At 40.5% G+C, this 13,696-nt stretch overlaps 1 protein-coding gene and 1 non-coding gene across 6 annotated transcripts in view; both read left to right on the top strand.

Annotated features, from left to right (window-relative positions):
* The window catches only part of LOC135512075 (brain-specific angiogenesis inhibitor 1-associated protein 2-like), a 177,223-nt gene extending 165,077 nt beyond the window's left edge, over positions 1-12,146 (top strand). For 2 of the 5 annotated variants that reach the window (XM_064933717.1, XM_064933712.1), the window contains one exon: positions 9,941-12,146. In XM_064933717.1, the coding sequence (XP_064789789.1) occupies positions 9,941-10,040 (100 nt within the window). In that variant the 3' untranslated portion in view covers positions 10,041-12,146. Of the gene's footprint in view, positions 1-4,483; positions 5,056-8,955; positions 9,009-9,940 lie in introns of those variants that run through there. The other 3 variants (XM_064933716.1, XM_064933714.1, XM_064933713.1) reach the window with 3 other exon arrangements.
* Positions 11,050-11,125, top strand: trnap-ugg (transfer RNA proline (anticodon UGG)). Its single transcript has one exon. It is a non-coding gene; the product is annotated as a tRNA-Pro (tRNA).
* Positions 12,147-13,696: the final 1,550 nt, after the last annotated feature.

Here is a 13,696-nt window from a genome sequence, read left to right as displayed (position 1 = left end):
TTTATGGCCTTCCTGTAACATCGGGTGGTGTAGGTGTCCTGGAGGGCAGGTAGTTTGCCCCCGGTGATGCGTTGTGCATACCTCACTACTCTCTGGAGAGCCTTACGGTTGTGGGCGGAGCAGTTGCCGTACCAGGCGGTGATACAGCCCGCCAGGATGCTCTCGATTGTGCATCTGTAGAAGTTTGTGAGTGCTTTTGGTGACAAGCCGAATTTCTTCAGCCTCCTGAGGTTGAAGAGGCGCTGCTGCGCCTTCTTCACAATGCTGTCTGTGTGAGTGGACCAATTCAGTTTGTCTGTGATGTGTATGCCGAGGAACTTAAAACTTACTACCCTCTCCACTACTGTTCCATCGATGTGGATAGGGGGGTGTTCCCTCTGCTGTTTCCTGAAGTCCACACTCATCTCCTTAGTTTTGTTGACGTTGAGTGTGAGGTTATTTTCCTGAGACTACACTCCGAGGGCCTTCACCTCCTCCCTGTAGGCCGTCTCGTCGTTGTTGGTAATCAAGCCTACCACTGTTGTGTCGTCCGCAAACTTGATGATTGAGCTGGAGGCGTGCTGGCCACGCAGTCGTGGGTGGACAGGGAGTACCGGAGAGGGCTCAGAACGCACCCTTGTGGGGCCCCAGTGCTGAGGATCAGCGGGGTAGAGATGTTGTTGCCTACCCTCAACACCTGGGGGCGGCCCGTCAGGAAGTCCAGTACCCAGTTGCACAGGGCGGGCTCGAGACCCAGGGTCTCGAGCTTGATGACGAGCTTGGAGGGTACTATGGTGTTAAATGCCGAGCTGTAGTCGATGAACAGCATTCTCACATAGGTATTTCTCTTGTCCAGATGGGTTAGGGCAGTGTGCAGTGTGGTTGAGATTGCATCGTCTGTGGACCTATTTGGGCGGTAAGCAAATTGGAGTGGGTCTAGGGTGTCAGGTAGGGTGGAGGTGATATGGTCCTTGACTAGTCTCTCAAAGCACTTCATGATGACGGATGATGATTTCTTTTTGTAGTCCGTGATTGACTGTAGACCCTGCCACATACCTCTTGTGTCTGAGCCGTTGAATTGATATTCTACTTTGTCTCTATACTGACGCTTAGCTTGCTTGATAGCCTTGCGGAGGGAATAGCTGCACTGTTTGTATTCGGTCATGTTACCAGTCACCTTGCCCTGATTAAAAGCAGTGGTTCGCGCTTTCAGTTTCACGCGAATGCTGCCATCAATCCATGGTTTCTGGTTTGGGAATGTTTTAATCGTTGCTATGGGAACGACATCTTCAACGCACGTTCTAATGAACTCGCACACCGAATCAGCGTATTCGTCAATGTTGTTGTCTGACGCAATACGAAACATATCCCAGTCCACGTGATGGAAGCAGTCTTGGAGTGTGGAATCAGCTTGGTCGGACCAGCGTTGGACAGACCTCAGCGTGAGAGCTTCTTGTTTTAGTTTCTGTCTGTAGGCAGGGATCAGCAAAATGGAGTCGTGGTCAGCAGCAAGAGCGACATCATTGATGTATACCTAGAAGAGAGTCGGCCCGAGAATTGAACCCTGTGGCACCCCCATAGAGACTGCCAGAGGTCCGGACAACAGGCCCTCCGATTTGACACACTGAGCTCTATCAGAGAATAGTAGTTGGTGAACCAGGTGAGGCAATCATTTGAGAAACCAAGGCTGTTGAGTCTGCCAATAAGAATGTTGTGATTGACAGAGTCGAAAGCCTTGGCCAGGTCGATCTATACAGCTGCACTGTAATGTCTCTTATCGATGGCGGTTATGATATTGTTAAGGACCTTGATCATGGCTGAGATGCACCCATGACCATCTCGGAACCCAGATTGCATAGCGGAGAAGGTACGATGTGATTCAAAATGGTCAGTAATCTGTTTGTTAACTTGGCTTTCAAAAGACGTTAGAGATGCAGGGTAGGATAGATATAGGTCTGTGGCAGTTTGGGTCTAGAGTGTCCCCCCCTTTTGAAGAGGATGACCGCGGCAGCTTTCCAATCTTTGGGAATCTCAGACGATATGAAAGAGAGGTTGAACAGGCTAGTAATAGGGGTTGCAACAATTTCGGCAGATCATTTTAGAAAGAGAGGGTCCAGATTGTCTAGCCCGGCTGATTTGTAGGGGTCCAGATTTTGCAGCTCTTTCAGAACATCAGCTATCTGGATATGGGTGTAGGTGAAATGGTGGGGGCTTGGGCGGGTTGCTGTGGAGGGTGCCGGGCAGTTGACCGGGGTATGGGTAGCCAGGTGGAAAGCATGGCCAGCCGTAGAGAAAGGCTTATTGAAATCCTCAATTATAGTGGATTTGTCGGTTGTAACAGTGTTTCCTACCCTCAGACCAGTGGGTAGCTGGGAGGAGGTGCTCATATTCTCCATGGACTTTACAGTGTCCCAGAAATGTTTTGAGTTTGTATTGCAGGATGCAAATTTCTGTTTTAAAAAAGCTAGCCTTGGCTTTCCTAACTGCCTGTGTATATTGGTTCCTAACTTCCCTGAAAGGTTGCATATCACGGGGGCTATTCGATGCTAATGCAGAATGCCACAGGATGTTTTTGTGCTGGTCAAGGGCAGACTGGTCTGGAGTGAACCAAGGGCTATATCTATTCCTGGTTCTACATTTTTTTGAATGGGGCATGCCTATTTAAGATGGTGAGGAAGGCACTTTTAAAGAATAACCAGGCATCCTCTGCTATCGGGATGAGGTCAATGTCATTCCAGGATACCCCGGCCAGGTCGATTAGAAAGGCCTGCTCGCAGAAGTGTTTTAAGGAGCGTTTGACAGTGATGAGGGGTGGTCGTTTGCTCGCATACCCATTACGGATGCAGGCAATGAGGCAGTGATCGCTGAGATGTTGGTTGAAAACAGCAGAGGTGTATTTGGATTGTGAGTTAGTTAGGATGGTATCTATGAGGGTGCCCGTGTTTACGGATTTGGGGTTATATCTAGTAGGTTCATTGATAAATTGTGTGAGATTGAGGGCATCAAGCTTAGGTTGTAGGATGGCCGTGGTGTAAAAATTAATATGGCTATTGATTATATCAGTTGATCAAAACGCAACGTAAAAACCAAATTACTTGTATTATCATGTTATTATTACTATTATTAGCCACAAGGTAATATGTTTTATGATGTCTGAGGTCTAGCAGGCAGTGTGAAAGACACCTTGTACTACGGGGCCTCTGAATATTTTTGTTTTGTCTGAATATCAACATACTGTACTTTATCAAGACTGAATGGGTAAAAAAACAACCCTCAACCCTGAAAGACAGCGATGCAAGGCTCTGAGTAGGGTTACCGTTCAGGCGTTCATGCATGAAAGAAAAGACAACAGATACCTGTTCAACACCTCTGCCATCCAACGACAAAGGTGCTATATTTCATGCGGCCCGATTGACCTTTGCTAAGTAGGACTTAAGTCAAGAAAACATGGAGTTAATTCAACATTATTTGACTTAAGTCCATGTTAAGTCAACGTATCTCAAGTCTGAATAGGGCCCATGGTGCATAAACCATGTTGCCAAAGCAACACCCTCTCTTCTCATTCTCTCTCATCCCCTTCAATCAGTGCTGCCTGGCTGCCAACTGTTTACAAAAAGCTTTAATAATTTACTAGACCGCGTCTCTTGCTATGCATACAATAGGATAATGATTTGGGAGCAACATCAATAAATGTTTTCTATCTATAAACCATTCAATCTAATCGTGTCCCCTGTGCAATTACCATATGTCACAGAACAAATAGGTAATTATAGTCTGCCCAGGTATATACTTTACAGAGACCTTTAGAGACAAAAAATGGGTCAGATGCCCTTAAAAGAGTCATCATTTGCCAACAGCACAACTGCAAATTATGGCAATAACTGAATTGGATCGATAGCCATTTAGATCTTCGTAATAAATAAGCTTGCATGTACTGTGTCTCTTGCTATTTTGACACATATTTGCACTACACAATGAGAAACCTTTAAAAGGGAGAAGGGTTGATTCGTTATTGTAACTTTGTTCAGCCTTCTTGTACTTTAGTCTTTGTAGTAAAAGACTTGAATAAAGAAAGGAAATGAAAAAGCATGACTCTGTATCTGAGGCAGGATAAAATATGTATGTCTGTTATTTCTGTGTGCTGAATAAAGAACGACACTAGTCTGTTTGTTTGTCTGTCAGTACCTGTCGATATCAACCCCTGTCCTGTCCAAATCAGAAATGATTGCCGCTAAGTATGAGGCTATTTGCAATGACAGCACTATCTTTGAATTCCCCTTGAAATCCTATTAGATTGACCCAATTGTTATAATTTGCTAAAGGGAGAAAAAGTGACATTTACTGCCAAACTGTACTACCCAAAACTCCTTCCCTGCCACAAACAAAATGTCTCCTTGCTGTGTCTCTCTTGCTCCCTGTCCTTCTCGCTGTCTGTGTGTAATTCCTGTCTTCCCCTAGCTTTTCCAACCCCCTTCTCTGTCTATCTGTGTTTTGATAAATGTAGAGACAAAAGCGCTGTCAAACGAGTTACTACGACCGAAAGCTGCCAATGTTTCTTCTTTCTCCACTAGAATAAGGCTAAGGTATGAGTGATCAGACTGCAACATCTGAAGAGATGGCACACCCACTCTCTGTAAAAAATAATAATACAATATAGTATTCTTCTATTATTTGTGATTACATTTTTTGGAACAATGCATTTTTTGTTGTGAAGATGAATTTGAATAATGTACAGAGAATGATTGATATTGATGTGCATGCTTTGGGGGACACCAAAATAGTGTAATGTTGAAAAATGACCTCAAATGTATGGTGACTTTCTACTATAAAAATAAGCTTAATAAATATTATTTCAGTTGAGCACTCTATTGTATTTCTGTACCCTTATTCATGCACATCTATCTCTAAGGCCTTTGCAATCTCGGGGGACTTTTAACATAACACTTCTTTATTTTAAAGACCATTATGCTTAATTGGGAAGTTAGTTCATTTGTCTAACATGATATACAGCTGAAGGCCAACAATAGTGGCTTCTCATTGGTTGAGTAATCTATAACAACTCTTATGTGTTGCAGTAGAAGAAGTATTTAAGACGCTTGGGGAATGCAAACTTGGTAATGGATGATGTAATTCATTATTAATCCAAATGCATAACACTAATGGTAACACTTTACTTGACACCCAGTGTCACAACACATGACACGGTCATAACCATGTTATAATATGTCATAACAACTGACATTACTTGTCAACCTGTCATAATATGGTCATAACACTGTCATGACCAATATATTTACACCTGTTGTGACATACTGCATTATTGCATTATTTTATGGCTGGTTATGACACCTACATGCGAGTGTCAAAATCCACATTTATTCAAATGTGTGGGGGGGTTCAAGAACTTTCCTTTTGTCTTAAGTCCGTTGTTGTTGTAATTAATTCTTTACAGTCCTGTTTGTTTTTCCATCATATTTTAAATAACTTGTAAAAAATACACTTTATTACACTGCCATAAAGCATTATGGCCTTCCTGTGTCACTTTACTTGGACAAAGAAAATGCATTTTATAACACTGTCAAGAAGCATTATGACCTTCCTGTGTCACTTTACTTGGACAGAGAAAATGCATTTTATAACACTGTCAAGAAGCATTATGACCATCCTGTGTCACTTTACTTGGACAGAGAAAATGCATTTTATAACACTGTCAAGAAGCATTATGACCTTCCTGTGTCACTTTACTTGGACAGAGAAAATGCATTTTATAACACTGTCAAGAAGCATTATGACCTTCCTGTGTCACTTTACTTGGACAGAGAAAATGCATTTTATAACACTGTCAATAAGCATTATGACCATCCTGTGTCACTTTACTTGGACAGAGAAAATGCATTTTATAACACTGTCAATAAGCATTATGACCTTCCTGTGTCACTTTACTTGGACAGAGAAAATGCATTTTATAACACTGTCAATAAGCATTATGAAGATCATAATCATATAAGCCAGATAGGCCTATTACATACTGCCCTTATGTCAGTCAGCAGTCACAAAGAGGGTGTCTTGTCTTGCTCCTAAAATCTACTCCTACATTTATCCCAGTCATCAGAAACATAGCGTTGGGGTCGGTGTATGTCTGATATCAATGTGTGCACAATTACAATGATAATTTAATGTGGTCAATTTCAAAACATTTTAAAATAACATTATTGACAAGTAGTCTATGGTGTAATGGTACGTTTTGCCTTGTGTGGTAGGTTATGTAATTTTTTACACTTATGTAGTTGTCACAACCAACCATAAAATAACTACCATGGTAGGTTTTGTGTTTTTTGTTACACTCTTATGTAGGTGTCATAACCAGCCATACAATAACGCAATATATGTCACAACAGGTCTAAATATGTGTCATGACAGTGTTATAATCATATTATGTAAAATTATGAAATTACAAATTATGTCATAATACAAGGGTTTGGTCCAATCCTGAATGCTGACTGGCTGGTTTTATACAACAGGTGGGTCAAATCCTAAATGCTGACTGGCTGGTTTTAATCCTGAGTGCTGACTGGTTAAAACCACATTCCAGCCTGTGTCTATTCCACAAATTACCACCAGCTAAATCTATGATGTTAAAATGCCTATTTACTCTGTTCCATCTGACTGGGCAGTCCACTGTCTCATCAGTCCAGCCAGGCACTTTATAAACTTGATCTGCACTATAAAAAGTATATAGACATTATCTCACATTTATTTTAGACTGACATTTAGTTTTCAACAGCAGATATTTGTATGAACCTTGTAGTCTTGTCTCTCTGACATTTGAAACATTGTTTCAATATTCAAATTCGATCTTCAGCTGTCCCATAGCAATGAACGAGTCGGGTGTCGGGACGGGACAGGCAGGCAGCGTTTCTCAGCCAGTCGAAATCATGAAACAGCTGGCATCATTTTTATGGATATATACAAAAAATATATATACAAAAAAGGTTAAACGAAACGAGGTGCAGCTAGTTTGCAGTCTTTCCAGCTTCAGTTTGAAGTGATAGTGTTAGCTGTGTTGTTGTCTAGCTCCTCTGGACAACAGTGTCCTGACGAGTCAGCACATGTTCTTTGCCAGGCAACATCGCGCTGCATTAGCTCTGTGTTATGGATGTATCCAAATAAATGTCACTAGAAAACATCTTAAACAAACCCAAATGTGGCTACTGTTATTCTGGCTGCACTTTTTGACGTGACTAAGTTAGCCGTAGTTGGCTAGCTAGCAAGCAAGGGATAAGAACGTTGCCAGCCAGTATGTCAACAAAATATTTAGAACGAGCGACTGGGTCGCATCCATAGATACAGAACAAAAAGACTGAACGACTGGGTCGCGTCTCTAGCAACCGAACCGATAGAATGAACGACCAACCGGCTTGGGTAGCAACCCTAGATTTGTGTAGCGACTATATCTTGTGGAATAATTAAATAGTGAATACATTCATCAAAATAACAATTGAATGAAAATATTATTATTCATTATTTGAATTTTTCAAAGTTGGTGTTTGGAGGATATATTGGAACGTTTCGCCAGACCTCGACTTCATCTCGGGCCTAACAACACCTGTGCCAATATATCCTCCAAACACCTGCTTCTCAGGCATTATCACTTAATTGTGACATGGCTATGACCGTGTCATAACGTGTTATGATGCTGTGTGTCAAGTAAAGTGTTACCACAATAACCATATTACTATTGTACAAATTAGTTTGTGTTCAAATCTAGTAGGAGTCGTCACCTTAGCCTCCTCTCCCACTACCTCATGCATGCAGTGCTTCACCCCACCTTACTTTACACATTTGCTGTCGCCTTCTATCTCAATGTTATTGTCAGGATTGTGGTCTGCCCACTGCCCTTTCTAGTACAGTACAGTAAGTCCCATTTTATTTAGATAGTCCCCTATCGATGGTCTATAGATGCTCAAACTGCATCTTTGTTGTTTTATAGCAGCTTGTGAGGGTTAGGGTTTGTGGGTGGAACTAGGGTTAGTAGATAGTTTGTTAAACAGTTTGAATATTTACTGAACATCTGTATGGAGACTATCCAAACAAAGTGTTAGCGGAACTATCCAAACAACCCCCAATCCACCGCTATACCCTAGCCGGCCAGCTCCTCCTGCTGCTCCCAAACAGGTATTTTTCCTTACTGCAGATTAACTTTACCTGTGAGTCCTCCTAACCTGCTCTGGGTATCGTGCCATTTAACTGTTGTCTGTATTTACAGTACTCTGTGGACATTTGATTGGTGGAATGTTTATGGAGTGTCATATGCCTGTTTATTTGTGTGTGCCTGCTTGCTTGCTTGCCTCGATCCTCTCTTTTTGCTTGTAACTTTATGTTGGTTCTTTTGTTTTGTTGTACTGAACAAATTGCATTTTGGGGAGTAACACGCTTTGGTATAATAGCCTAAGATTATTAACTTTAGTGTTATTAACATCAGTTGCGGTTTTGTCAAAATATGTCAAACTAAACATACACCGTAAAAAAAAGTCCTGTTGTTTTTACAGTAACTTACTGGCAACAAGTTACCTGTAAGTTACTGTATAAAAAAGTACAGTATGTTACCGTAAATTCCAAAGAAACTTTGGTTTAACAGTTCTTAACTGCATCTCTTTACATGAATGTACTGTTAAACCAGTTTATTTGGAATTTACAATAACATTCTGTAGCTTTTCTTACAGTAACTTACAGTGTACTTATGTGAAAACAGTGTTTTGAATATGTTTTGCTGTCTTTAAATGATTAATTGTTTATGTAAAGTATAAGTTCAAACAAATGTAAATATGTTATAAATATGTCATTATTATTTGAACACTGTGGCTATGGTTAGTTTACTAAGAAGTTAGACAGTGTATCGAAAAGTAAGTTAAATGATTTACCCAATGTTTTAAATGAACATGAATGTTCACACCATAGGACTGTTTACCTTTTCAGTTTGGGACTTTTGAGTGAACAGTTTGCCCGCTTTTGAGTCAAACGGACCCCTCGTAAGTGACAAGATGATTCCCATGTCACCATTCAGCCTAAATATCAGCCATTCACCAGCTTCTTCTCCCTTCTATGTGCCTTGCTATGTTCCCTTCCGCTATCTTAGTGTACCTCCCTGTCATCATCTGGTTTCATGAGGAGGGTCCTAGCCTATTCCCCCATTCTATGGCTTTGTCTGAAATTGCACCCTATTCCCTATATAGTGTATAATTATTTTGTAGAGCCAGCACACTATTTAGGGAATGAGGTGTCATTTTGGAAGTCCCCACTATCTCTTGAACAGTTGACATTATTTTATTGTCTTACGTCAGATTGTCTCACATAGGAGTGATGTCACTTGGCGGAAAATAGTGGATATTTGTCATCATTGAAGTGCTTTCATTCGGTGTCTCGCCAACCAATCAGGGATGGGCATTGGTTGTGCATTCCACCCAGATAATAATATACAATCTGAAAATATTAATTTAGGGCTCTATTCAATATGTATCGCGCAAGTTCAGCATTACAGCGTATTTACATTTCAAGGCAATGTTCCTGCGTTAGCGGAGACTGCATTCACGGTAAACCTTATGTCGGCTCAATCAGAAATGACCTTTACATTTCTATCGCGCATTTCTAAAGCTTCAGTGATACAGACTGACGAGAGCCTTAACAGAATCTTAATTCTCTGTTGATGGTTTTGTTGCATGACGCTTGCCTTGCACACATCAAAGCCTTATTTCACCCTTACTCCATTTTCATCCAGAGGCAGCTCCAAACTCACTCGCCAAACTTCTCTACTCTGAACTCCGTAATGTTTAGTCTTAACTAATGGATCATTTGGTTCCCTCCACCTCTCCTCCCGTTCTTCATCCATTCTGTCCCTATCCCTTCCTCCTGTTTTCCTCCCTTCCTTCTACCTATCCGTCTTCCCTCCCTCTTCTCCGTACAGTGTCCCTCTGCCTCAGGAGGAACCAGCCCAGGCCACTGAGGACCAACCCAGGCCTCTCATCTCTGTCGATGACCAGTCTCCTCCTCCAATCCTCTATTAGCTCAATGCTCTACTTCCTATTATCCTTGCCTCTGATTGGTTGCTGTGAGCACAGATACATTTAGCCAGTCAATTGGAAGAAGAACCCTGATTTTGTTTGACAAATCCAAGCACACACAGGACTAATATTTCACAAGTAGTGTAGACTATGTGCTGCACAAGTTTTAGCACAGACTGAACTATCCATAGCATTCAAGCACACCTAGCCTTGGACTGCCTCTTCAATACAATTAAAGCATTTGAAAACAGTAATAAACTGTATGCAGTAAATTATAACTGAATCTGTTACTTGTTAATAATGTATGCATATGCTTAAGAAAATGTAATTGTTTGATCTATCTTATTGTGGGTGTCTAGTTCTATGATCTAGTCGTATTTTACTTCTTGCTATTAGCGATTTGTAAGATTTGGAGGAATTTCTTTGAATTTGTTTGTGTGAGCAATACATTTGTCACAAAGTAAACTATGTTATACAGTATATGTTAAAGGGCCTGTATCAGGGAGAATATAAAGAGCACAGGGCATGGCGGCTTGTAGAAGCACATTTCTACATGAGTCTGAGCCGCACACTAGATTAGGAGACGGAGAAAGAAAAGGTCAATGTACACAATATTGTAAGTTATAGCATTCAAATGCTTTTCACTGTTATTCGCATATTTTAAATGACAGGAAAACAATAATATTAAGCATTCATGCATATATCAACTGTATAGTATGACATTAATACATAACAATACAAAGGAGTTGTTGTATTTCGTACTATTTTATAAATGTATTTGCTTCTCATCCCGTTTCATTTGTCTGTAAATTTATCGGAAAAAAAACACAATTTACTAGAGAAAATAAAGTGATATTGCAGAGTATATTCCAGATATTACCTGTGCGTTTACTGTGTTTATAAGAAACTCTTGAAAAGCACGTCTCCTTTTATACTCTTTTTTTTAAGTGAGCATTATGAGTTGGCTGGAGAGCACAAACACATTTGGGACCAGGCTATGTAATACATGTAGGGTCCTGTGTGGCTCAGTCGGTAGAGCATGGCGCTTGGAACGCCAAGCGTCGTGGGTTCGATTCCTGCTGGGACCACCCATATGTAAAAGTAGTGGCCCCAGCCGACTTGTAAGTCGCTTTGGACAAAAGCGTCTGCTAAATGGGATATATTTATATACATGAGACCCACATCCTTGTGTAAAACAGACTTTATTTATATTTCATAATAAGGTACAGAAAGTAACCATGTGACCAGTAAGTGAGTGTGGGTGGGGCACATTTACTGACAGCATGCCTAAACTAGTCCTGCTCGTTTAAATCACAACCAGCGCATTACCAAATGTTGCTCCTTATCACAATACCCCCTTTGTCTCACTAGCCTGGGTACCAGTTGGTTTGTGTCATCATTACAGTGGCATGATGACACAAACAGACTGGTACTCAGGCTATCATCTTGCTATACAGATGTAGGATCTTAATTTGATCACCCTGTTGCAAGAGAACTTTCCTACAATGCAGGGCATTTCAACATTGTAGAGTATTTGATGTTTAAAAAGCCTTTGGAAATTTGTAATTTCCTCTTTGAAAATTGTATCAAGCCCTACAAAAATGTCCATGAATTATAACCCACAAAATTCACATTTCCTGTTGCTGCAGAATTATTTTCCTGCTGTAGCAAACTGTCTCAAATTAAGATCCTACATCTGTAGGGTTAAAACATTATAGATCAAATATATATTCCTGTTCCTGTTTGCCTCATGACTTCATTAAATATATCTCTTTGGCAACAATAAAACAAAGACATCTCCTTTTATCTCCCACTTCCAAGTCATTTCTTGATATGTTCTTTCTTTTTTTGAGATATAAAAATAGTACATACACAGACGGCGGTCTAGATAGATCTATAGACACTATACTAGTGAACAATATTAAAGCTCTAGAAAGGCAAACAAACAGAACAAAACACACTGACTGCTGGAGACTAGAGTGGATCTGAGAACCATAGAAATAGAACCTACTGTATGTAATTCTATATCTATGTGTTGAACTAAATTGGCACCCTGGTTCTTTGAAGCTAAAGCCTACAGTGATATTAGCCTGGTCCCAGATCTGTTTGTACTGTCTTGCCAACCTATGGGGATTGAGGTAGACAAGACTGCACAAACATACCTGCGACCATGCTGCAGTGATACTGCTGTAACACTGCATTATCTTACCAGCCTGACTGTACGGAATGCTTTCTATGTTACACCCACAACCACCTGTCTTCCTTTCTATAGCAGAAACATTTTCACATACTGTACATAGCAATGTAAGGTCCATCAATTCCAAATGCACCTTCCATTGTTAAAATCATGAACAGAACCGTGAAACATTACACAACGACAAACCCATGTAGCATCACCAAACCCTTGACCACCACACAGCTGAACATAAACAATATGTTAACACTGAACTGGTACTCAGTTCTGTAGTCTTCCAATAGTCATTGGATTATTTAATCTTCAACATGTTACCAAAGCCACTTGAAAATAATTTGTTTGTTCTTCCATTCTTTAAGTTTCATTTTTAGGTTTCATATTTCTTAAAAGTGATAATTTCATCAAAGGTGTTCTATAAAAATGATATGCTACTGTATCTGTACGTTTATCTGTGTATTTGTAAGCTTGCTGTTCTTATACTGCAGTACGATTTTCAGATTCGGAAATGTACAAGTTCTTTGATCATTTAACAAAGTATCTTCACCTCAAGACAAGGAGACCTATTACACAGCATGTGATGACGTGAAGCTCAACACAGAAGCCAACATATGCTGTGATTTACCCACACTATCTGCTGCAAAGCATGTGGATCCATAATCCTAAAAAAGAAGTACAGCATTTATTAAAAGTCATCTGAATGATATTGCCTCAAAATGGATTTGCACAATAGTTTATGTCCAGGGATGTATGTAAAAGCAGAGGTGGATTCACTGGAAACAAAACGGAAGCAAACGGAACCAACAGGGGAAGGACATACCTGAATTTGTTTTCCGTCACAAAACGTTTTGCAACTGTTTGCTACGGTGTGCACTAATGATTACACCCCAGGCATTCAGAGGGAGGGGAATAGTGACCCACACAGACAGAGGGAGAGGAATAGTGACTCTGGAATTCTGATTGGTGGGAATCATAAGGGCGATACATACAGTAAATACAGTGGTGGTCCTACTCCTTATAGGAAACTCTGGAGTCACTAAATGCAGCATTGATCATCTCTGCTAATACAGTCATTTCAAGGCAACAACTTTCTGCCTTGTTCAATAGCTCCATTCCTTCACATATACTTAGGTGTCCCATTATTATCTTCAATGGAATTAAAAGTGTTTGGAAACATGTAACGTTATTATATTACATGTGCCATTTCGTTTATATTTGAAGAGGAAAGGTGAAGCAATGTCTCAAAGATATGTTGTTGGTCACTTTCCAACACCGATCCTTCAGTGAAAAGCCTGGATTCTGTCCTTTCCTCCATTTTTTCACTCCCTCCTCCTCTGAGTGGGGTACACGGTGTGTTCTGTTTAGATACCCTTGTTTTTTGCTCTCCATAACATACTGTAAATGAGTGATGACTATGGTAGCAAACAACATTCCAAAGTTTGTCCATAGATCTGTGTTGTCGCTCAAA

Source organism: Oncorhynchus masou, chromosome 24, assembly GCF_036934945.1.
Source record: "Oncorhynchus masou masou isolate Uvic2021 chromosome 24, UVic_Omas_1.1, whole genome shotgun sequence".
Taxonomy (NCBI): Eukaryota; Metazoa; Chordata; class Actinopteri; order Salmoniformes; family Salmonidae; genus Oncorhynchus; species Oncorhynchus masou.
Note: the sequence above shows the minus strand (reverse complement) of the source record. Positions and strands in the feature narration are given on the sequence as shown.